Source organism: Leptinotarsa decemlineata, unplaced genomic scaffold (assembly GCF_025532065.1).
Source record: "Leptinotarsa decemlineata unplaced genomic scaffold, Ldec_3_MD MMD2_tig00026354_RagTag_RagTag, whole genome shotgun sequence".
Taxonomy (NCBI): Eukaryota; Metazoa; Arthropoda; class Insecta; order Coleoptera; family Chrysomelidae; genus Leptinotarsa; species Leptinotarsa decemlineata.
Genome location: NW_027412702.1, coordinates 2,257,002 through 2,281,994, shown reverse-complemented (window position 1 = coordinate 2,281,994; position 24,993 = coordinate 2,257,002). Strand labels below are relative to the sequence as shown.

Sequence of the window (24,993 nt, the reverse complement as noted above, 5' to 3'; positions counted from 1 at the left end):
AAATTATAATAAACAGCCATCTCATAAGCAAGCTTTCTGCACTCAACCGTATCGAGACCATAGCACATCCTGGAACAGTTAATTAAATACTCCTTCAACGCATTTTCTTGAATTGCACTGAATACGACTCTATTGGCATAATTTGGAGTAAGTCGCATATTTTCGGCTTCTTGCGGTGTAATTTTTTCTTCTTTTTAACATATCTTTGCAATGTCATGAAGTTAACATTCTTTTGAGTTGCTGCTTTTTGAAGACTAATACCACTTTCAACCATCAGAATCGCTTCTGCCATATTTTTTTCAGTATGAAGACCGTAATCCGTCTTCCTCTTACGATTTCGCACCATTTTCCTTTAATACCTTTAAATAATAAAAAAATATTTTAATTGGGGCTGACTGTTACAGTAGGGGCTGACTGTTACAGTGTCACACAGTGCCTCGTAATACAGTGCCCCGTAATACAGTACCCCGGAGGTACAAGCCTAATAAATAATGAGGATGAGTATTTTAGGTTATGTTTGCAACAAACTACTTGCCGGTAATTTATAGCGAAATATACATGAAATAAAGGGAAATTAACATGACTTACCCAAACACGATACGCCCGGAAAGAAATGAAAAACTTTGAAATGATTTTTTTTGCGTTTAATCACATTAAAACCTTTTTTGTTTTATATTTCTAAAACACAGTACAAACTGCAGCTATGACATTTGTCTTAATATGGCGGCTTCTGCACTTGTCCAACGTGTATACCAACATCATAAAAATAAAAGAAAGGAACAGAGATATTTGCATTGTAACATTGTAGCCCGTGTAACACTGTGCCCCCCCCTGACCCTAGTCACAGTACATCGCGTATTTCTGATATGTAGCGCTCTTGGTGGAATCAAATGTGCCATGTCACTTGAACACCTTCTGTGAAAGTGTGTATAAAAGAGATACAAATCTCCAGGCGGATGACTTTTTTCTGGATGAAATCCGGCAGCTTCAGGTTATACTCAGAGGCGGAGCTCCGAACATGAAAATAATACTTCAAAAAAGGCCTGATCTGAGCTTTATAAAACATTAAAAGTTGCTGAGGTGTGTACAGTTTTCTGGTTCAGAACAGTGTTCCAAGCTTTTGAGACATGATCGTGCCAAGACATATTGGTGTCCATTTTAACCCCCAACAAACTTATCGAAGCAGAAAGCGGAATTGTCTGACCTGAAATTATTATATACGGTTCGGAGAAAAGCGATACCTGGGTTTTCATGGCACTGAATTGAACCTGGTTACCTTCACCCCAATTCAAAGTCCTGGAATCCAAATGGACTGACGAGGCAAGTGTGCTATCGTCAGCAAGTCAATAAATTGGATTGGATTGGAAGTTTGTGAATATTTTTTTGTTCAACGCATTTATGTTGGTAGGTGTGCGTTCAATTATTGCTGGGTTATCAGCAAAACCTGATTCGTCACAGTATTATTGTACTCAGGCTGTTGACTTTTTTTTGTATTTCGTGATAGATTACAATGGACCATATTGGAATACATGTTCAAAATATTTGCTTTTTAATCGAAATTTCACCAATTAATATAAATGATTGTCGGCAACATTAAAAATATGAAATATTTATAACCTTTTTGAAAATATTCAAAATAACTTCGATTTGAAATATGCCGAGATCGCGTAGAAAACAAAGTTGATATGATTTCTTCAATAAAAGTTATCGCAAGGTATCATATCGGGGGTTTTCACTTGCCCAATACAAAGCGATAGGCATATGTAATCATACCAGCGAGACGTTGCACAAAATGATATTTTTTAATTATAGAGTAGGTCAGTGAGATGCATATAACCTTTGACATTGCTTCGAAAATGATGTCTAGACAACCATTGCTCGATCTTCAAATATTTTAACTCGTCGAGTGAATAGTATTGTTTCTGACTAGATAGATTTTTTTTTGTTGATGAAGAATCAAGTCGATTACTTCAAAAGAATCAAACATTGACATAAATTGTTTGTCAGTTGTCCGAATGGGAAATTGTTAATTGAAATAAGTTTTAGCTTGTTCTTTCCTCCACTGAAGCATTTGAGGATATCGATTCATCGATTTTGATGTGAAAATTTTAAATTTACAACGAAAACAAAACTTCTACAATGTGAATTCCTACATATGTATAAAAAAGATTGTCACTTTGTTTTTTTCTGGTTGAGAGTACTTCAGATCAATAATGAAAAACACATAGTTCCATTGGCAGAATTTTTTGTGGCACTTCGATTTTTCGAAAGTGTTAAATAAAGTTGAGAATCTTAGCGACTGGAGAAATGTACAGTGAAATGGATTAACGGGATCTCTCCGTCAAAAAATCAAAACTCTGCTCTACTTTGCCAAGCTTTTGCTTCTAATGGGAAGCTTCTTCAGGGCCTATAATTTATTGAGTTGTGGATTTTTTGCCATTGAATAACATTACAAATCATATTTGCAGTGAAAATGAGTGAAAAACAATGAATTGAACATATAAATTCAAAAAAATTTGAACATGTATAGGATTTTTTTGGTTTGACAAATGTCATACCTTCACATAAATGTCTTTTTTCAATGGGCATGAGGATTTGACAACCTTTGACTCTAAAGAGGGAGTTAAATGATACAATTTTCATTATTATTATTGTGTTTTCTGGTGTAGTTCCAGTAAGTTACTGCATATACTGCATATAATCAGAAGACGTTTGGAAATATTTTTTTCTGTATGTAAAACTTTGATATTAGAGTAATTTGGTTTATGTCCTGTTTCTATAGAATGTTGTGGTATTGCACATGATTTCTTATTAAGCTTTACATTACTTTTATGAAGTTATTCTATACTTATGATGCACTGTTTGGAACCTTTGGTGTAGTAATGAATATTACTGGAGTTTTTCCCAACACCAAATCGTTATTTTTAACACAGGATTAAAACACGAAACTAATACGAAGCTAACCTTATCTATGCTATATAGGTATCCCATACAGGCGTAGCACCCATACAGGTATACCAACCTAAATTAATTTTACAATTTTGCCTTATCTATCATTTTACAATATATGTTTATATAAAACAACAATTTTCAGCTATATAAAAATTAATTTCACAATATTTTCCGTTCAAATTTATTTTTGCAATGTAGGTTTACTGATTACTACATGAGGACACATTGCAAAAATAAATTTGGATAGGCAATATTGTGAAAATAATTTTTATATAGCTGAAAATTGTTTTATATAAACATATATTGTAAAATAACAGATAAGGCAAAATTGTAAAATTAATTTAGGTTGGTGTATCTGTATGGGTCGTACGCCTGGATGGTTTACTTGTTAGTTTCTAGTTTTAATCTTTCTCTTTGAAGATGATCACTTGGTGATCGAAACACGTGTCGAGGTGTTAAAAATAACGATTTGGTGTTGGCAAAACACTCCAGTAATATTCAAGTTATTCGATCTTTAAGAATTCTAGATGTTGTTCCATATAATATATATAATCCAATATAATCCAAGTTATAGTTGTTAAAAGGAATGTTATAAATCACATTTTACTTTTTTGTAGTATCCGTTTTATTTTTCAATTTAGTATTCAAATTCTTTCTTCTTTTAATTTTTTTTTTCATATTTTGATATTTTGTTCATTATGAAAAAAATTTATGATATTCAAAGATAAATTTTCAAGTTTAGGTATAGATTAATAAGAAAAATTGTTAGGTAAACTACTATTACATATATTTCTGTTGATTACTTTTGAATTTGTATTACTGTCGGCATTGAACATTATTTTATTGAGAAGTTTTCTGGGATTAGACTTTTCGATCAATATGTCTCTAAGACATAGGGGAAGAGTGTAGTGATTTTTTTATTCTTTTTTCAAACAGAATATCAAATTGATTCCAACTGATTTTTTATGAAAAGAATAGTAATTGATATATCTTCCTGAATTAGTAGGTTTGACATACCAATCAGTGATCAGGAAATTATCAGTTCTACAGATAACTCTTGTATCAACAAAAGAAAAGATTTGATTATTTTCTATTTCGATAGTGAATTGCAATTTTCTATCATATTTAATGACAACATCAAGAATTTCATGAGATTTGTCATAAGGTATTGGACAAATGACATCGTCAACGTATTTCTTTAAAAAAGGAATTTCAAAACGCAGTTTAGGAAGTTTTCGAAAAGATCGTCCATTACGTGTTGAGCTATAATAGGAGAAATAGTAGCTCCCATTGGTGTACCAAGAATTTGTTTATAGTATTTACCTTTGAAAGAGAAATAACTTGAGTTGAAGATGAAATCAATATACCTATGAATCTAGTGGAGAAAAGTATTATCGAAAGATGGAGTGATATAAATACAAAATGTTCAATTAACCAAAAAAAAAAATATTGACTCCTTAGAGTAAAATATTATATGAAATCATTATGCCTATTGAAAAATGACATTTGTCAAAAAAAAATCCTATACATGTTTAACTTTCTCTCTTCAATTTATATGTTCAATTCATTGTTTTTCACTCATTTTTTCTGTAACCACAACTCAATAAATTATAGGCCCAAGCTTGGCAAAGTAGAACAGAGTTTTGATTTTTTGACTGAGAGGCCCCCTTAATCCATTTTACCATATATATATATATATATATATATATATATATATATATATATATATATATATATATATATATATATATATATATATATATATATATATATATATATATATATATAAAATCTAGAAAGGTTAATGCAGTCAAGCTGCTGGAAAATAATTCAATAAAAACAAAAAATAAATAGATACGTACTCTTTGATCATTCCCATACTGATTTCAATTTAAGAGCCACCGGTATACAGCTGTTTCAGCCTATTGGGCATCGTCAGTACCGGGCAGGCGGTCCTCGATTGAAGACAAAATGAGAAAAAACCAAGAAAGTACTTGATAAAAATAGCTGCGTAAACGCAAGCGAAACATAAGTGGAACCACCTATTGGTGTATATATATATATATATATATATATATATATATATATATATATATATATATATATATATATATATATATATATATATATATATATATATATATATATATATACAGTGCTTTTCAGATAAAAGTATCCACCTTTAATAACTTTTGTAATACTGGTATTTAGGAAAAATCCAAAAACACGTCAATTTATGTTGGAAGGGGCAAGCATTATGGCTTATTTAAACTTACTGGAAAAGCCACCCCCTCACCCCTAGCATCATCCCTTTTTTTTTAAATTACTTCTCATATTTTTTATGTAAAATTTGGATACTCCTCTTTGAGCTGATTTCAAAAATGTATAATACTTGTAGGTTAAAGTGGTTAGTTTATGAGATAAACAATTTTTCTTTTAATAGCACAAATTTTACATATTTTTTACTTTCACCGTATTTGCCTGTAATAAAATGGGTTGTACAACAGTTCAAACTCTTTAATCTTTTTAACTGTGCTATTTATTATGAAGTTACAATAAGTGTTCAAAATGAGTACCATTCACTTCCATACAATGGTATAATCTATTTTGAAATGCCTCTCTGACATTGCTTAATACGGCTGGATTTAATTGTCGACATTCATTTTCTATCCTCTCTCGTAAATCATCCAGAGATTCTGGTTGGGTAGCATAAACTTTTGTTTTTAAATACCCCCAGAAAAAGAAGTCTAGGGGTGTTAAATCCGGTGACCTAGGTGGCCACTCCATCATCTGCCCTCTTCTACCTATCCAACGAGCGGGGATTGTTTCGTTTAAAAATTGTCGGACAGGCATAGCATAGTGTGGGGGAGCTCCGTCTTGTTGAAATACCAGTAAATCTTCGGAAAGGTTATCATCATTTTATATTATTGTTGTAATACGTGGGTCAACCCCTTCCCTGAGTAACTCAAGATATGATTCACCATTTAAATTACCGTTGATGAAGAAAGGTCCGACAATGTGGTCACCTAGGATACCACACCAAACGTTTAACTTTTGGGGATGTTGTGTATGGAATTCACGCATAATATGTGGATCACTTTCAGCCCAATATCTACAATTGTGCCTATTTACTAAGCCATTTAATGAAAATGAGCATTCATCAGAAAAGCAAATATTGTTTAACAATTGTGGATTGTTATTGATAAATTGCGTCATTGATTCGCAAAACTCTAGACGACGATCAAAATCATCTTCATTCAACTCGTTCACCAACTTAACTTTGTATGGGTGGTACTTGAATTTATGTAGAACTCGGAAAACTGTAGAAGATGAAACACCGATCGCTCTACTTATTGTTGACAACGATTGGGGTTGTTGTGCCTCTAGGCTGACTTGCCCTAAAATTGCCACTTGGATTGCTTCGTTATTTACGAGTCCCTCTCGCTTATGTACTTTATTGCAAACAGACCCTGTTGTGGTAAATTTCTCCATCAGTTGAATTACATACTTATGAGTTGCATGTCTTCCGTCATGTAATTCGTTTAAATATTCTAGCAGCAGCTCTTGCACAATTATTATTTTGGTAGTATAAACCTACAATTTCAATTCTTTCTTGCAAAGAGTAAACCATTTCAGCGAAACAAAATAAATAATGTAACAAAGTACACTATCAATAGTGACTACAAATTCTAGTTGACAATGTCAAACTTTAATAAAAAGTAGAGTTTTTTGTTGTTTGGATTTTTGAAGTAGAATAAATAGCACAGTTAAACAGATTAAAGAGTTTGAACTGTTGTAAAACCCATTTTATTACAGGCAAATAAGGTGAAAGTAAAAAATAAGTAAAATTTGTGCTATTAAAAGAAAAATTGTTTATCTCATAAACTAACCACTTTAACCTACAAGTATTATATATTTTTGAAGTCAGCTCAAAGAGGAGTATCCAAATTTTACATAAAAAATATGAGAAGTAATTTAAAAAAAAGGGATGATGCTAGGGGTGAGGGGGTGGCTTTTCCAGTAAGTTTAAATAAGCCATAATGCTTGCCCCTTTCAACATAAATTGACGTGTTTTTGGATTTTTCCTAAATACCAGTATTACAAAAGTTATTAAAGGTGGATACTTTTATCTGAAAAGCACTGTATATATATATATATATATATATATATATATATATATATATATATATATATATATATATATATATATATATATATATATATATATACCTCAAATTGAAATGACTGTCTAATGATTATCTTCCTGGAATATTTGAATTGGTGGATGTGGAATATAAAATATTGAATATCATGTGTTAACAGAATATTCAATAATGTGTTATCGGCGAATTGGTGCAAGTGGTACCACAAGGCTGACGAGACAGTCAATAACCTTAATGTTCCTAATGTGGCTTGGGAAAATTGCTCATCCAAAACACAACTCTGTTCGATGACCATAGTAGTCGATGCTGATGACACCAAACAAAGTGCTGACTATCTTCATAAAGTTGACTCTTACTTGTCACAATATTCTTCGTTGAAAGTTCAAGTTATTTGGAGCAATTTCCACGTTGTTCAGTTACTAATAATTTCGGACAGACAAATTGATAACGTGTGTGTAAAAAGCCATTGATTGTACTGTGAATCACAAGTGCAACTGGTAGAGATAAATATTTGGACTTTGGGTTTTTATTCGCTCTGCAATGAACCTCACTGTTTTATGCATTTAGAAACTTGAGTTTCTATCAAACTGACCATACCACACAGTCCCCTACGGCTCTGAGGAATGATTGATTCTCTACAGTCCCCTACGACTCTAAAGATTATTTCTCCACAGTCCCTTACGATTGTGAGGAATATATCTGACAGACCAGGGCTTCGGAAAGGATATACCGAAATATGTCCTGTGGGGTCCAATAAAGTCATTGGACCTCACTGTGATGAGCCATCCTGCATCAATCTGTTTAAAAACTGAGCTGATTCGATGGGAATTTTCAGATTCAAGTTCAAATACAGGAAGTAACAGAAAAAGTCTGATTTTGGCGGAGAGAAGAGAGTGACGTTTTTGCTTGCGTTGTCAAAAATATGCTATTTTTTCACGCCGTTTACCCTAATGGAATTCAGCTGCATAACGTCTTCAGGAAAGGTTTCAAAAATTTTGAGAAGAAATTGAATATAGTGGGGAGCTTTATTCTGATTTTTTTTGCTTTCTCTCTTGACGTCTTTCTGAAAATCACACGAGATGCCGCATTAGTTAAGATGCTGGATACACCCTTGCGATTCACTTCATTGCATTCACTATAGCTCATCAGTTGTCATCAGAATGGTGTAGCCCAGTGCAAGTTTGATGAACAGCTAAAAAGAAGATCGAGTATGTAGGTATTTTGAAAATGTATCACTCAACTTCCCTATTCATTCAAAATACTAGCGGTTGTGTCCGCCCAAACGGTTGATGTGATTAAATTGAAAACTATCACATAACGTGAATGTGTTGGTGAATTTTTGGTGCTCGAATATAGAGGGTGGTACGTTGAAACTGGTCTGCAAGTGTACCTGTTCCAATAATAGAAAATCGATTCCGGCAGTTGTATCGCCAACATCATATGCAGGATAATTCCTGTATATGCTATTGGCGATACATTAATATTACTTCTGTGAAGAATCTTGCACTGACATTTGTCGGATATAATCCAACGCCCTTCGTGGTTTTAGCCAGGAGAGTAGTTGCTTTCTGATAGGTGTCAGTCCATCATTCTACAGTGTAGGTTAGTTAAGATTGTCCTTAACGAATTGTTCTTTTAGATAATTGCATATTCAAATGTCAACTAGACTTTGTCAAGCAGTGCGTTCAGAAATTCTGTGGATGGATTGCTGAATTTTCTAGATCTCTTCATTATGGGATTACGGAAGAGTATGGAAGAGTAGAAATATGAGAGTTGCAAATATTTGTAAAACAAATGGTTGGTTTAACAGAAACATTCATTGGGTATGGGTGGAAAATGTATAATTTCATTATTTCATTCAATTCATTCATCCATTCAATACATTCTTATACATCAATATTTCAAATGATATATGACTTCAGAGTTATCTCACTGAGCTAGGTAAGAAATATACCTGAATTGTGCTTCCCCGTCTATTCAGCGGAATTATAAATCATGTACATCTCAAATACATGAAATGGATATACTTAATGAATACAATGAGTGTAATAGAAGGGCTCTACAATTTTAATGGTAAAAATGAGTTTTTGGCAGGAGAGCCACAAAAAGCTTATTTCAAATTTAAAATTCATTGAAAAGCAAAGGTGGAACAGTATGCATTTCAGAAACGGATTGGGTTTCTCTGTATATGACTTCTGAAGGCAGTTTTGAATTGTTTATACCATTTATAGTTTTCAGGCTCTCAGGAAGCAGGTTGAACAACTTTGGGCCATAATAAAAGAGACTTCTTTGGGTGAAAAATGGACCTTGTATACCTCTGTGCCTCTATACCTCTATGTCTCTAAATTACCATATCATAACTATATGTCTCTATTCAACCCATCTTTTCAAAACCAAAAGATGTTATCTTATCAGACAGATTTGCACCAGTACATATATTACATTTTTTTTGATAAAACTCAGCAGCCCTAAGGACAAAATACAAGCTGAGTTCAGATGACCTCAAATTACTAGAGATAAAAATTGTTCCATATTGTTTATACAATATAGTTGAAAATAATTTGTAATACTAATATCGACCTGAATGGAATATCGACCTGAATGGAATAGTATACTATACTGAATTGAAGGGGTTATATTTTAAGGAGTGATTAATTTTTGGAAAAGAAAGTTTTTGGCTTTCTACTACTCCATACTATACTATATTATACTATACTATACTCTAATATACTCTAATATACTATAATATAAGATGCTACACTGTACTATACTATATTATACTATACTATACTATGTACTGATCCCTTATTTGACGAAAATTAACAACACTATCTGTGATGACAATTATAAACCAGTTCAAATGTAAAACAACCGTGTAGTGAAACGCTGATTAGAAGTTATTGTGTTTAAATATATAATTATCCTGGATAGTTATACTTAGATTTTTATAGTGTGTACCCCATCATATTGCAGGGGTATTGTAAAGTGTGAACAAAGTTGAATCGGAATTTGTCTCATCTGAATGTTGATATTTTTGCATATTTCTTATTCCTTTAATTGTTGGTCAGTCTGAAACACACTGTGTACTACTATATGTTTTCGTGGCAATATCGTATGATTACTACTATTAGGCTACTTTAATTGCACCGAAATTCAGGCGGTGCACTTTTTATTAACCAATTTACTTATGCGTTTATTCAATTTTGTATATAGGCCATCTGTCTGGATGTCGAATAAAATTTCGAGACTTTCTCTGGAAGGAACTTCACAAAACATATTGAAAAATGTATATTCCTTAAATAATGATAGAAAATGACGCCGCCGCAATCAAACATAATCAATGACATGCTCTTCTCTGTGATTTACCATAATAGAATTTATATAAAATGCGACCAATGATACGTCGTTCAAATGAAAATACATCTGATGTAGTTTTTACAAAGTAAAGTGGAACAAGTGCCAATCGAGATCCCGTTATGACACTTCCATAGCCAACTGCACCTAATCCTAACAGAACAATATCCATTTAACAAATGAAAAAACTGATATGACTCTCGAGTGCCATTGCCATTTTTAGAGTTGACAACATGATTCCAGAATATAAATAGGCAATCTTTCAACGAGTTTTTCAGCTCAATAAAATATGTGAGAAAATCTCATTCTTGAAGTTATTTTTAAATTCCAATAATTCTTTGATGTCACTCGATACAGGTTTATATCTGTAAGCGGTATTTTTTCTGATACGACTTTGTAGATCAACTTGGTAGCTCATTAATATTAGTCGATGGGGTTATGTTCTTGTGCTCTCGTTTTACAACAAAGTTGCAATGATTGACAGCGCTTATTCGTTGAAGTGATGTTCGGTTTTGTTTCATGATGATACAGCATATCCATCTCTCCTTTGTTGTACAGACATAATATATCAACAAATTTTTCATTGAGGGAATACGTTTCAAAATGGCGTTTTGAATTATCGAAACAGGTCCAAACCCAGGTAAAACCCAATATTAACATTAGTGAAAAGAAAACTGGTGACTCTAGTATAGAATAAATCCAAAACAAGCACTGTTTCCAAATAACAAAACTGCAATACTCTTTTCGAGGCGCTTTTCACCAACCAAGTTAGCGTTTTCAGAAGATGGAGTAGGCTACACACAATAATTTAAGGTGACGATAAAAATGGGCTGTTTGGAGTGGAACCTTTGCCAATGTTCATAGCTGCCACATTTTGCCATCTCCAGTTTTCGAAACCATACGAAAATTTAGTGTCATGTACCGATATCAACAATTTTAGATAGTTTACATTTATTCAATGGCTGTTCTTCAAGGAGTGTTGAGCGAGACTATATTTCTCTGGTCTCCGAAAACGGATATGTGCTGTGTGTTCTTTGAAACGAGTTTTGATAGCACTACTAGTCTGACAGCTATATTTTCATGTCTTATTATGTCTTATTGATATTCACATTCATTATCGAATGAGTGGAAGAATATTGCTCAGAAACTTTTCGAAATTAGTGAGAATATTCATTGTTCTCAAAAATGTGCGGAAAAAATTACAGCAATCACTGTTTTTTCCAATGAATCTTGGGGAAAATTCAGAAAAAAACAAACAAGATGCTAGTCTAATTTATAATCATTATATTATTTTGACTGTTTATTTGAAACTGTCAATAAAAGTGGGTAAATCATTCAACCGAGAATTTTTATTGAAATATTGTTGAGTGAAGAATCAGTAAATATTTCAAATTTGGAATAAAGGAGTACAATTATCAAGTACAAGTATCAATATGATACTGAAGAATAAATACTGATTATTTTTTTGTCAATGATTTTTTTCTCATTATTCTCATGATAAAATAAGCACTTTTACATATTTGTTTGACCTTTATACAACAAAGCGGAAATTTATTTTCAGCTGCAGGTGTACTATTGTTCGGGACACACGGATTGTTTATGTTTAAATTTCAATAATATAATCTCCTTCGTGTTGTGTTTCAACTACATGTTGAAATAACCATAAATTTTAACTTACGCGAAATACTTTTTTAGAAAACAATACTACCTTTAAATCACAATAATGAAGCTTATGTCAACAAATATAATTCAGATCAATCAGTTGTACCTTGAAAAAGAAAAAAAATGATATTTTGCTTGTGAATAACTTCCAACAATCTGATTTAGTGGTCATACGTTCATTTTTACATTAGTCATTGAACCCCTTCTGGCTGGTCTGGTCTACTGGTCTACTAGTTCAAATTGCATATATAAAGTGGATAATCTTAGCGACTGGAGAAATGTACAGTAAAATGGATTAACGGGGTTTCTCAGTCATAAAACCAAAAATCAAACTCTTCTCTACTTTGCCAAGCTTTCGCTTCTAATGGAAAGCTTCTTCAGGGTCTATAATTTAATGAGTTGTGAATTTTTTCGCCATTGAATAACATTACAAATCATACTTACAGTAGAAATGAGTGAAAATAATAAATTGAACATATAAATTGACGAAAAAAGTTAAACATGTATAGGATTTTTTGTGGGTTTGACAAATGTCATACCTTCACATAAATGTAATTTTTCAATGGGTATGATGATTTCATAATTTTTGACTCTAAAGAAAGAGTTATTGATTGATACAATTTTCATTATCATTATGTTCTTGACGTAGTTCCAGTAAGTCATTTTATATACTGCTGAGATTATCAACGTCAGTTTTCTCATTCATACAATCGGAAGAATATCGATAAACTCAATATAATCAAATGTAATTTAAAATCAGATATCAAAACTGAAGAAAATTGGATACAAAATGCATCAGATATCATTATATCAGAAGATATAAAACATTTTCCCGTCTCAGGATTCAATTTCAGCTCACCAACAACTACCAAAGAGGTGAATATACCAAATTTACTGTCAGATATTGAAAACTTAATAACTGGGTTTTGTGATAGCAAAAAGAATCTTTTCAGAGCGGAAATAATAAATATCGTAACTAACTTTTTCCAAAAACCTCATGATAATAAAAATTATCTTAATTTCCTATTTGAAAAAACAAAAACATTTCTTAAGAATCATTCAGATCTGATGAAGGCAACGTGACAGTTATTATGATAGTGAGTCTTCTGTTGAACTTAATAGAGATCCCGTTTCAACATTACAACAGAAGGCAAATAAAATCATTACGGATTTAAAAAAATCTAAAATGATATCAGAAGATGAAGCAAAAATGTATATGATTTATAATTCAATATCACTCAAATATTATGTACTCCCTAAAATGCATAACCCTGATTTGAAACTGAGACTCATTATTACTTCCATTGATGCTCCAAATAGCAAAATTGCTCGAATGGTCACTGATGCTTATAATCATGAAAATGAATTCTATATTAAGGATTCTTTTGATTTTTCCAATTTTATAAATGAAAAATCACTCCTCCAGGTTATATTCTGATCAGCCTTGATGTGATTTCACTTTTTAGCAATATACCTATGAATCTAGTTGAGAAAAGTGTTATCAAAAGATGGAATGATATAAATAAAAAATGTTCAATAAACCAAAAAAATTTTTTTGAAATGATTGGTTTCATCTTCAACTCAAGTTATTTCTCTTTCGAAGTTAAATACTATAAAAAAATTATTGGTACACCAATGGAAGCAACTATTCCTCCCTCCTATTATAGCTCGATATGTAATGGACGATCTTTTCTGTTTGAAATTTGTTTTTCCGTTAATCAGCTTCCCAAATTGAGTTTTGAAATTCCTTTTTTGAAGAAATATGTTGAAGATGTCATCTGTGCAATACCTTATGACAAATCTAATGGAATTCTTGATGTTGTCAATAGATATGATAAAAATTTGCAATTCACTATCGGAATAGAAAAAAATCAGACCCTTCCTTTTCTTGATACAAGAGTTATCCGTAAAAACGATAATTTCTTGATTACTGATTGGTATGTCAAACCTACTTATTCATAAAGATATATCCTATGTATGTTTTACTTCTTTCGTCAATTGACATGTTCAATTTATTATTTTTCACTCATTTTTACTGTGAATATGATTTGTAATGTTATTCAATGGCGAAAAAATTCACAACTCATTAAGTTATAGGCCCTGAAGAAGCTTCCATTAGAAGCGAAAGGTTGGTAAAGTAAAGCAAAGTTTTTGATTATATATATATATATATATATATATATATATATATATATATATATATATATATATATATATATATATATATATAGTAGAATGGAATAACGGGGTCTCTCAGTCAAAAAATCAAAAACTCTGCTTTATTTTGCCAAGCTATCGCTTCTAGTGGGAAGCTTCTTCAGGGCCTATAATTTATTGAGTTGTGGGTTTTTTTGGCAATGAATAAAATTACAAATCATACTTACAGTAAAAATGAGTAAAAAACAATTAATTGATCATATGAATCGACGAAAAAAGTTAAACATTAATGGAGTTTTTTGGTTTGACAAATGTACATTTCTCCAGTCGCTAAGTTTCTCAACTTTTATATATATATATATATATATATATATATATATATATTTTATATATATATATATATATATATATATATATATATATATATATATATATATATATATATTATACTTTAAATTGAAATGACTGTCTAATGATTATCTTCCTGGAATATTTGAATTGGCAGATGTGGAATATAAAATATTGAATATCATGTGTTAACAGAATATTCAATAATGTGTTATCGGTGAATTGGTGCAAGTGGTACCACAAGGCTGACGAGACAGTCAATAACCTTAATGTTCCTAATGTGGCTTGGGAAAATTGCTCATCCAGAACACAACTCTGTTCGATGACCATAGTAGTCGATGCTGATGACACCAAACAAAGTGCTGACTATCTTCATAAAGTTGACTCTTACTTGTCACAACATTCTTCGTTGAAAGTTCAAGTTATTCGGATATATATATATATATATATATATATATATATATATATATATATATATATATATATATATATATATATATATATATATATATATATCCCGATATCAATATGGCATCCATACATTGAATGCGCTGATAGGGCGTCCATCATAATTTGAAGAATTTACCGAATATATTTCATGGTAAGTACTAGAAAACTGATTTCTGTAGGCTGGCATGACATTTTTACCACCATAAAAAAATTGAGTTCACTATTGATTCGATAGTAGAGCGTCCGTCCGTCAAACATTCATAAGAACTCCTCAGTATACACCATCATCAGACATCTGATTGATAATAGGGAGTCCAATAAGTATATTTTCATACATGAAATAGATTATTGGGAATCCTTACAACGTTGCCAATATTTACCGCATTAAATGTAGGCAGCAAGTGGGTTTTAATTTCTTCACATCTGTTTTTCAACAAGCGTTGTGCCAACGACAAATTGCGTATGGATTTCAGGTAGCCGGTATGTATTTCATTTTTACATAGGTACCAAGTGATATTGACTGATCATGAAAAGTTCATTCCATAACGAAATTTTCAATATCATTCGATAATTTTTGTCTTGGTTGGCATATTTCCATTTTAACACTGTATGATATTTAAGCGAGCCGAATATAATGATAGGAGAAGTGAAACCGACACATGCATGGTGTGATTATTGAAAGTTCAACTTTAATTACAAAAAGTTCATTGTATATTTCCATTAGAAAACAGCAAGAATTCAAAGTATTCAAACTAGTTGAAGACGCCAAAATGACAGACGATAGGATAAATAATATGAATTACCAAAGAATGTAAATATTCACGGCCGTAGATGACAGTGTAAAATCTGTTTTCAGCGTTTGCGTGGTTTGCAGGTTTTTATGCCTGACGTTTCGTCTACTACTGCGGTATACATTATCAGAGGCGATGTGGTAACGGTTGCAAAGCCCGAGTTCGTGGTCGAGTTGTTGTTCCCGTTAACTGAGTTATTGAGCATTGAAAAATTTGGTTGTTGAAAATTGGACGTGCCTGAGTGTTTTGTTGAGCACAGTCATATTTACTCAGTGTCATATTTATTCCATTTGGCTGATACACACTATACAGGATAGCCATCTAGAAGGCATCAAGACCTGTCAAGATTCATTTCCGTGTATGGTATACGATTTTTCGAGTCATGCATTTTTCAATATTTCTTTAAGGACTGACCTAAATATTTTTTAATTTTTTCTAGAGTTTTTCGTTTTTAATACGCTTTTATTAGGTCGACCTGTATGTATGTAACTATGTAGTCAAATCTAAGAAAACTAATTTAACCATCTTTTAAAGATCGTAGCGTTATGAAAATTGGCAGTTTTATGTGATTTTGATGACAATATGGTAGGTACTCTGGAGCTGATCTGATGATGGAGCCGGAAGATAGGCACTAGGATTCCATGATGAAATATCGTATCATAGTCGTGTTTGGTCTTGTAATGAACGTGAATCTCTTTTTATCAATGTGCTCCACAAGATCACATTATAAAAGTTCAAAAACATTATATTTTGTTCATTATGATTTTTTTTAGTAACATAACATATTGTTTTAATTTTTCTATATATTTGTCATTATATCCTGTTTCTGTATCAAATAAAGACATTCGGTAAGTTGAACAAACTGTTTTAGCGCAATTTGTTTATAAATTGTGTATGACCGTATGGGAATTCAAAAAATTTTTATCTTCATAATATGATATTCAGAAAAAAATACGATTTTTAATTGTTTATGAACGTTTTTTTATATATCTCGAATGTTCAAATGATTATTCGGAGAATGTTTTCTATTTTGAAAATCATAATTGACATTTCTCTACAAATTGACAGAAACATTTTTCATAATTAATTTTATCATTTATTACCAAAACAATTTATTATTAACGCATTCTTAACCGTCAGAGTTAGTATCTGAGTTTGATACGTAGAATGCCTGAATCAGTTTTCGATATACTGGATGGTTAGTATTTTGTTGATCAACAATCATGCCGTACTCGAAGTTGAAATTGTCATCATCCCAACAACATCGGATGCACTCATCACTGTTTTTCTACTGCTTTAAGTTTTACTGCAGTTAGATACCTACTATGCAACTACAATGAACTAGTTTCAGTAATTCTAAACCTGCCAATGATTATGGTGTTTTCATGGGCAAAAACAGAGTCTCTGTTTTTTCTCATCCCCAATCTGTAGCTGTTGAAAGATTGTTAAGCTATGTTTGAACTTGACTAATCTGATCAAGAAGTGCTTTTTTCCGAACTTTCTTCAGCAGTCTCCGAAAATTATGGTTGAGGTGTCATTCGATTCGGAATAGCGTCTAGAAAGTTTTTGGGAACGGACAACTTTCGGAAATGAAAATAGCAAAAGTTATAAACAATTTAGTGAAAAATAAAAAACGGGTTTAGTTATTTCAAAACTAATTGAGATTTTCAAATTCGAAAATAGGAAGAAATTTTCTATAATAAAGTCTTAACTCCCGGAACTGTATGACCAATATTTATAATTTTCCCGAAGCCCTGAAAATGAGATCGTAATCGGATGTTTGGCCGCCGTGAACCGTGCCTGTTTGGGCCGTTTTTACAAAAAAAAAATTTGGCATATAAAATTTATAAATCAAGGAATGAAAGAATTCAGGCAGATACTCAAATGCTAAATTAACAATAATCTGTCGGTGAAAATGTTTATTGCAATTATTCGATTTATTACGCTATTGTTAATATTTTTATTTTCACCACTAGTTGACAATTTTTTTTTAATGTTTTTAAATGTTTTCAATTATTTGGAACAGAAAAAAATTAAAATTTTTAAAATTTTTCATTGTTTTATAAATAAACAATTTGTAATAAACAAATGAATTTTTTCATTTCATTTTTGTTCTTGTTGCAATTAATGAATGAAAAACAACCCTGTATTTTTTTTTAATTTTTTTAATTTTTTATCGAATTTTATAAATTTTGGCGCTCTATAATCAATCTATTTTTTCATCATTTAAATTAAACTAATGGAGATACAATGAAAAATCGCTAGACTCATTTTTTCTCCATTAATAAAAGAATATATTCAGCTGAAGTTTGATTTTTTTTATAAAATTATTTATTCGAATTATTCTAATTTTTTACAAATTTTTTTTTGAAATATTGACAATTAGTGGTAAAAAAATTGTAAATTAACAAATGCGGTTTTTTGCATTGCACACAATTTTTCAAGAAACGCTATTTTTTTTTAATCATAATTTTTATTAAAGATTAGGATCCAAAATAAATTCAAATATGTTATAAACGCATTTGTTTATAACAAATTTTTAAACAATAGGTGATGAAAAAAATATGTTTATGTAGCTTCTGATTTGAAAAAAAAAATATACTAATAATAATAATCAAAAAAAATTGTTCTTCGATTATTTAATAAACTTTTTAATTCAAAAATGCAGTAAATGGTTAATAAATAACTGAAAAATAATAATTTTTCAATATTTTGGAAGTAAATCAATTCCTAACCGTTATAATCATAACTCTATGGAAGGAAAAAAATTCCACACTTTTAGTTTGAAAAATATCACACTTGCAATAATGATAATCGAGTGATAAAAAATTGTTAATTAACAATAGCATAATAAATCTAATAATTGCATTAAAAATTTTTTACCGACAGATTACTGTTAATTTATCTTTTGAGTATATGACTGAATTTTTTCATTCCTCAATTTATATATTTTATATGCTATAAATTTTTTTTTGTAAAATTAACCTAAACACGCACGGCCTACACGCGGCTAAACACCCGATTTAGAGCTCTATTTCAGAGCTCCGGGAAAATTATAAATATTGGTCCTACAGTTCCGGTAGTCAGGACTTTTCGATAGGAAATTTCTTCCTCTTTTCGAATTTTTTTTTTTCGAGATTGAAAATTCCAATTAGTTTTTGAGATATTTTTAAAAAACTGGACCCATTTTTTATTTTTCACTAAATTGTTTATAACTTTCGCAATTTTCATTTCCGAAAGTCATTCCGAAACATTGGCAAATGTTTCTCTGAAAATAGCTCAGCATTCTTGGATTATTCTTTCCTTCAGTGGCTTTATTGAATCAGATTGCGTCGTCTTTAAAACAACCTATTTTAAGTAAGTGGCCCAGAGGAAAAAATCTAGAGGAGATAGGTCCAGGGATGTGAGAGGCCATTCAGTAGAATCTCTTCTTCCAATACATTGATCAGCATAATCATTATCTAACCATTGAATAACTGGAACTACAAAATAATAAGGTTCCCCATTCTGTTGAAAATGTAATACATTTTCTTTCAAAGATAAATTGCCGTGTATGTCTCTGTGATTCTCTAATTCATGAACTATCCGAGGTTCGATAGATCTTTCTAGCATGTGATCATACATTTCGCCATTTACATTTTCTTCTATATACAGTGTGTAACAACGAAAACCTAACAGAGCCGTTTTTGAATATAAAAAGTAAGATTTTCAAAAAAGCTCGGACACGTCGATTTCTAATTGAAGGGGGACACCTTTCAGACTAATCAGATTTTTTGTAGTACGCACCCCCTCAGAGAGGTGCGTCCGACGACCTTTATTTATATGGGGAAAGTAGGTCGAGTGGCACCTTGTTTTAAAGGTCTTTCGAATACCTTCACAACTCTGTTAAAAGAAAATTTTTGTAACGATTAGTTTTCGAGATAATTTGAAGTTAAAATTGCCATGTTGATAATACATTAGACAGACCACTCGGTAACTTGTATGCCTAAATAAAAAAAAATTTAAGCAGTTCTTCTTATCAATTTTTTGTTAAATAACAACGTTCGATTGTTTTGTTGAAACGGGTCGTGTATTGTTATTTGTTTAAACATTTCTTTCACTACTGCCGAAAGGGTTTCAGTTATTGCTTCATTTTTTGGCAACGACCAAAATGCTAATAAAACATCAATTTTATTTAACGAGCAAAAACCTGGTAAACACCTAAGCAGAAATCACGTTCTGGATTTGGTCACAAAATTCATGGAGACAGGTTCGGTTTTAAATGAAAAAAGTGATGTTCAGAGAAGGGTAGTGAATGACGATAATGCGATTGTAGTGTTTGGTCAAGTCATCGCCAATCCCAGGTTAAGTACAAGAGGTTTATCCGCAATGGCAGGAATAAGCCGTATGATCGCATGGAGAATCCTTAAAAACCACAAATACCATCCTTACAAAATTAAACTTGTTCGTGAACTCAATGAGGATGATTTTGACCGAAGACAGGAGTTTTGTGAGGGCATGAGTGAAATATTAATGCAAAATCCCGAACTGCTTTATAACATCTGTTATTCGGACGAAAGCTCATTTTATTCAAATGGTTGCGTGAACCGTTACAATTGCCGTTATTGGTCGGATGAAAACCCAAGACAATACGCAGAAATACATACCCAACATCCCCAAAAGTTGAATATCTGGGCCGGAATATTAGGCAATCATATTATAGGTTCATTTTTCATTGATGGAAATTCAACCGGTGATTCTTATTAACAACTTCTTGAAGAGGCAATTCAACCTTCATAAGTAGGTGCCACTCAATTTACCTAAAATGTAATGGTGGTAACCAACCCCATCCCCCGGAGAAATCTCCTCGTAATAAACAAATAATTCGACATCAAATGGACACGTATTAGCAGGTTGTCATAAAAAGCAAAAATTTATTTTTTTTATGAGAGTTCTGAACGTAACTTGCACCTTAAAAACAATTTGATTTATTTTAAAAAGAGTTGAACTCAATGCAAATACCTTTAAAACTTCAAATTATCTCGAAAACTAATCGTCACAAAAATTTTCTGTTGACAGAGTAGTAAAGGTATTCGAAAGACCTCTAAAACAAGGTGCCACTCTCCTTCCCTATCTATCCCTATCTATTATCGAGACGAATAAAAAAAAATAGAAGAGGCGTAAAATATTCAAGTCTTAATATTAATGCTACGATGGTAAAAATCATGTTTTTGAAAATTTACTAAATTAATAATAGAAAATAAAATTTATTCTGAATGAATTCTTTTATTTGATGAACCAAAACTTACTGCATCGAATGTAGCTTTGAAGAGTACCATTGAAGAGCATATCTTAAGAGCTTTCAGATAATGTATCACAAGTAGGTGGTTGCCTTTCAAAAATATGAAGTTGTGGTGGCTGGGGGCAAGGGTGTGAGAGAAAAAACAAGTTAGTCATCACATCATTTGTTTCTCCCTTTGTATTATGAAAGTTGTTTTCAGCGATTTCTTATATTTTATTTGGTTGCTCAGAGATAGACCTTGTAAGTTTTCAAATTGTCACCCTGTGTATGAAACCGGCGCCGACCTACAAACATACCAAATCAACGATATTTCTAACAAATCATTGAGACTTCCCTCTCGCAAAAACTATTGCATTGTTGTCAGTTATATGGACGCCTCATAATCGCTCACATGTATGAAAAATATACGGCACAAGTATACGCGTACCTCCCGAGCGCCACCAAAATAAAAAAGACTCAACTAGAATATACGCCAATACATATAATTTTGACAATGAAATTGATAAATAGGCGCCCATCTGAAATTTTGTCAGATGGAAGATAGGGAACCTCTGAACTGCCTGGCATGGTGAAACAATTCGGCGTCCATATATGGACGCCTCATTGAAACCGGACGCCCGATTGATAGAAAATTGTAAATGTACGGAAGCTCTATTGATAGTTGGATATATATATATATATATATATATATCGAAGATTCTCACGGATAAAGTATGATGAGCTGTTTTTTCGAGTTTCGCTCCGTGTTCTGTGTATTTTCTCCCCATAAGGATTATTTTCACAACGTTTCGGCAAAGTCTCATTTGCCATCTTCTGGTGATGTCTGGTTTTTTCAACTAGACTGATTACTTCGAACTCTGTGTCTCAATTTATAGGGATGGATGTTTCCCTTTACCTGCGTTGCTGCCACTACCTGTGTTTGTTCGACTACCTGTTTTGGTCTTATTACCTGAGCTGCCTCTCCTGTCTCTGTTATTGTACCTGTATTGTCATGTACCGAGTTTTGCCTCTGAAGTTGAGCGGTCTGATTGCTTGTGCGAAGTGATAAAACGGATCTCCATGTTGATGGTAATCTTTGCGCATCATCCCTCTTGTTCATATTATTAGGTCGTTTTTCAATTTCGATTGCCTCTCTGATTGTTCGTGAGTAAAAGTTTTCGTTGCTTGCTAGCATTTTTGTGTTGTCGAAATTGATGTTATGTCCTGTTTGAAGTACGTGTTGGAAGAGAGAAGACGTGGTGACTTTTCCCTTCACTGCTAGTTTGTGTTCATCTTTGCGAATGTTGATTCGTCTGTTGGTCTGGCCGATGTAAGTCCTGTCACAATCATGGCATGGTACTTCATACACTCCTTGTGATTCCAGTGGTATCTGATCCTTGGGATTACGAAGCATGGACCTTATTGTTCGTTCTGGTACGAACGAAGTTGATATGTTATGTCGGTGAAGAATTCTGCTGATTTTATCTGTTGTTCCTGCAATATATGGTAGTGTGGTTGTTATGACCGGTGTATCTCGAGTCTTTTGTTGTTTCCGTGTGGTCTTGGCAGCCGCTTTTATACTTCTTTCTGAGTAGTTATTCATTTGTAGCGTTGTTTCGATGGTGTTCAACTCTTGTTGTCTGTGATCGTTGTCTGCCAGCCTCCTCGAACGTGTAATGAGTGTTTTTGCCACCGCGTGAATTTGTTTTGGGTGGTGGTGTGAATTTGCGTTTAGGTACCTGTTCGTGTGTGTTGGCTTTCGATATACCGTGTGACCTAATGTTCCGTCTGGCTTTTTCATAATCAGTACATCGAGAAATGCGAGCTGGTTGCCTTCTTCAACTTCTTTCGTAAATTTAATGCGTGGATGGATTTCATTCAAATGATTAAAAAACCTGGACAGTTCCTGGTGACCATGAGACCAAATCACGAAGATGTCATCGACATACCTCAGCCAGAGTTTAGGTTTCAAGTGTGACGTTGCTATTGCTTCGGTTTCGATTTCTTCCATAAAGAGATTGGCAACAACGGGTGATAGTGGCGAGCCCATTGGTGCCCCTTCAATTTGTCTGTATCGTTGGTCGTTATAGATGAAGTAAGTGTTTTTGATGCAATGTTCCGCCAATGTGATGATATGCTCTTCCGGTTTGTATTTCTTTTTGATTATTTCTAGTGCCTCTCCGGTGGGTACCTGGGTAAATAACGAGGTTACGTCAAAGCTGACGAGGATGTCGTCCGGACTAACGGTTTGTGTTTTCAATATGTCTATGAGGTGGTCGGCATTGCGCACATATGAATCGACCTTTTCCGCATGTGGTTGAAGTACATGAGCAACGTGTTTCGCTAATTGATGCACTGGCGAACCTACCGAGCTCACGATTGGCCTAAGTGGTGCCCCTTCCTTGTGGACTTTGGGGAGTCCATAAAGTTTAGGGCACTTGGATGATTTCTCTCTTGGAATCAGATGTCTTTTGATTTCGTCGTCGATAGGAGAATTATTGATGGCAGTTTTTGTGGTTTTCTCTAGATAGGTAGTTGGATCTCTAACTATTTTCTTGTAGGCTGGATCCTCTAGTAGTTTCATCATTTTGGATTCATAATCTATGGTGTTTAACACTACTGTTGCATTGCCTTTGTCTGCTGGTAGGATGATGATATCCTCATTCTCTCGTAGATTTTTCAGTGCTTGGTATTCTTTATGGGGTATATTTCTGGTCGGCGGTTTTGCATTTTTGAGTACGTGTGCAATGTCCTGTCTAATTGACTCTTGCGTCTCCTTGTCGTCTATTCTATTCAGGGCTGATTCTACATTGCTAATTATATTTTCAACCGGTATGCGGCCTGGTGCGACCGCGAAGTTGAAACCTTTAGCTAGCGCCTCAGTGGATGCCTCATCTAGGTGCTGGCTCGAATAGTTGTAAACCACTCTGGTGGCCTCAATCTTTGGTATGTTGTTTTTCCTTGTTTGTGTCAGACTGAGACGGTTGAACTTGTCCTTCTGTTTCTCTGTTGTGATATCGAAGTCATTTTCCGCTCGGAATTCCGCTAGGTAGTGGCAGCAACGCAGATAAAGGGAAACATCCATCCCTATAAATTGAGACACAGAGTTCGAAGTAATCAGTCTAGTTGAAAAAACCAGACATCACCAGAAGATGGCAAATGAGACTTTGCCGAAACGTTGTGAAAATAATCCTTATGGGAAGAAAATACACAGAACACGGAGCGAAACCCGAAAAAACAGCTCATCATACTTTATCCGTGAGAATCTTCGAGTTAACATTTTAAACCTTCACGGGGAGAAGGTATTCCAACAAACAAGAACATTTGAGAAACTTCGAACAAAGAGGTCCAGGCTTCTCTGCCAACTCACTTTCCTTCGACGCTGTAGAGACCAAAAAATCATTCCAAACTGCGTAAAAATAAATTATCACCTCAAGACCCAGGCCACAGAAAACATCATGAGAAGAACAAGTTTTGCACTCTTACGAGCCAACATCCATGACGCCAGAAGACAACTAAACGAAACAGACACACAACGGCTTAGACTACACACAACTTTAAGCAACATAATTCATCCACTAATATGGGATAAGATTGACACACTAGCGGAATTCCGAGCGGAAAATGACTTCGATATCACAACAGAGAAACAGAAGGACAAGTTCAACCGTCTCAGTCTGACACAAACAAGGAAAAACAACATACCAAAGATTGAGGCCACCAGAGTGGTTTACAACTATTCGAGCCAGCACCTAGATGAGGCATCCACTGAGGCGCTAGCTAAAGGTTTCAACTTCGCGGTCGCACCAGGCCGCATACCGGTTGAAAATATAATTAGCAATGTAGAATCAGCCCT

At 33.0% G+C, this 24,993-nt stretch overlaps 1 protein-coding gene across 1 annotated transcript; it reads right to left on the bottom strand.

Annotated features, from left to right (window-relative positions):
* Window positions 1-12,227: 12,227 nt before the first annotated feature.
* LOC141486373 (uncharacterized) lies at window positions 12,228-23,724 on the bottom strand. The gene is made up of 2 exons (XM_074184237.1): window positions 23,087-23,724; window positions 12,228-12,237 (listed from the first exon to the last, which is right to left on the bottom strand). Exons 1-2 carry the CDS (start codon window positions 23,722-23,724, stop codon window positions 12,228-12,230), a joined length of 648 nt encoding a protein of 215 aa, XP_074040338.1.
* Between the last annotated feature and the right edge of the window lie 1,269 nt (window positions 23,725-24,993).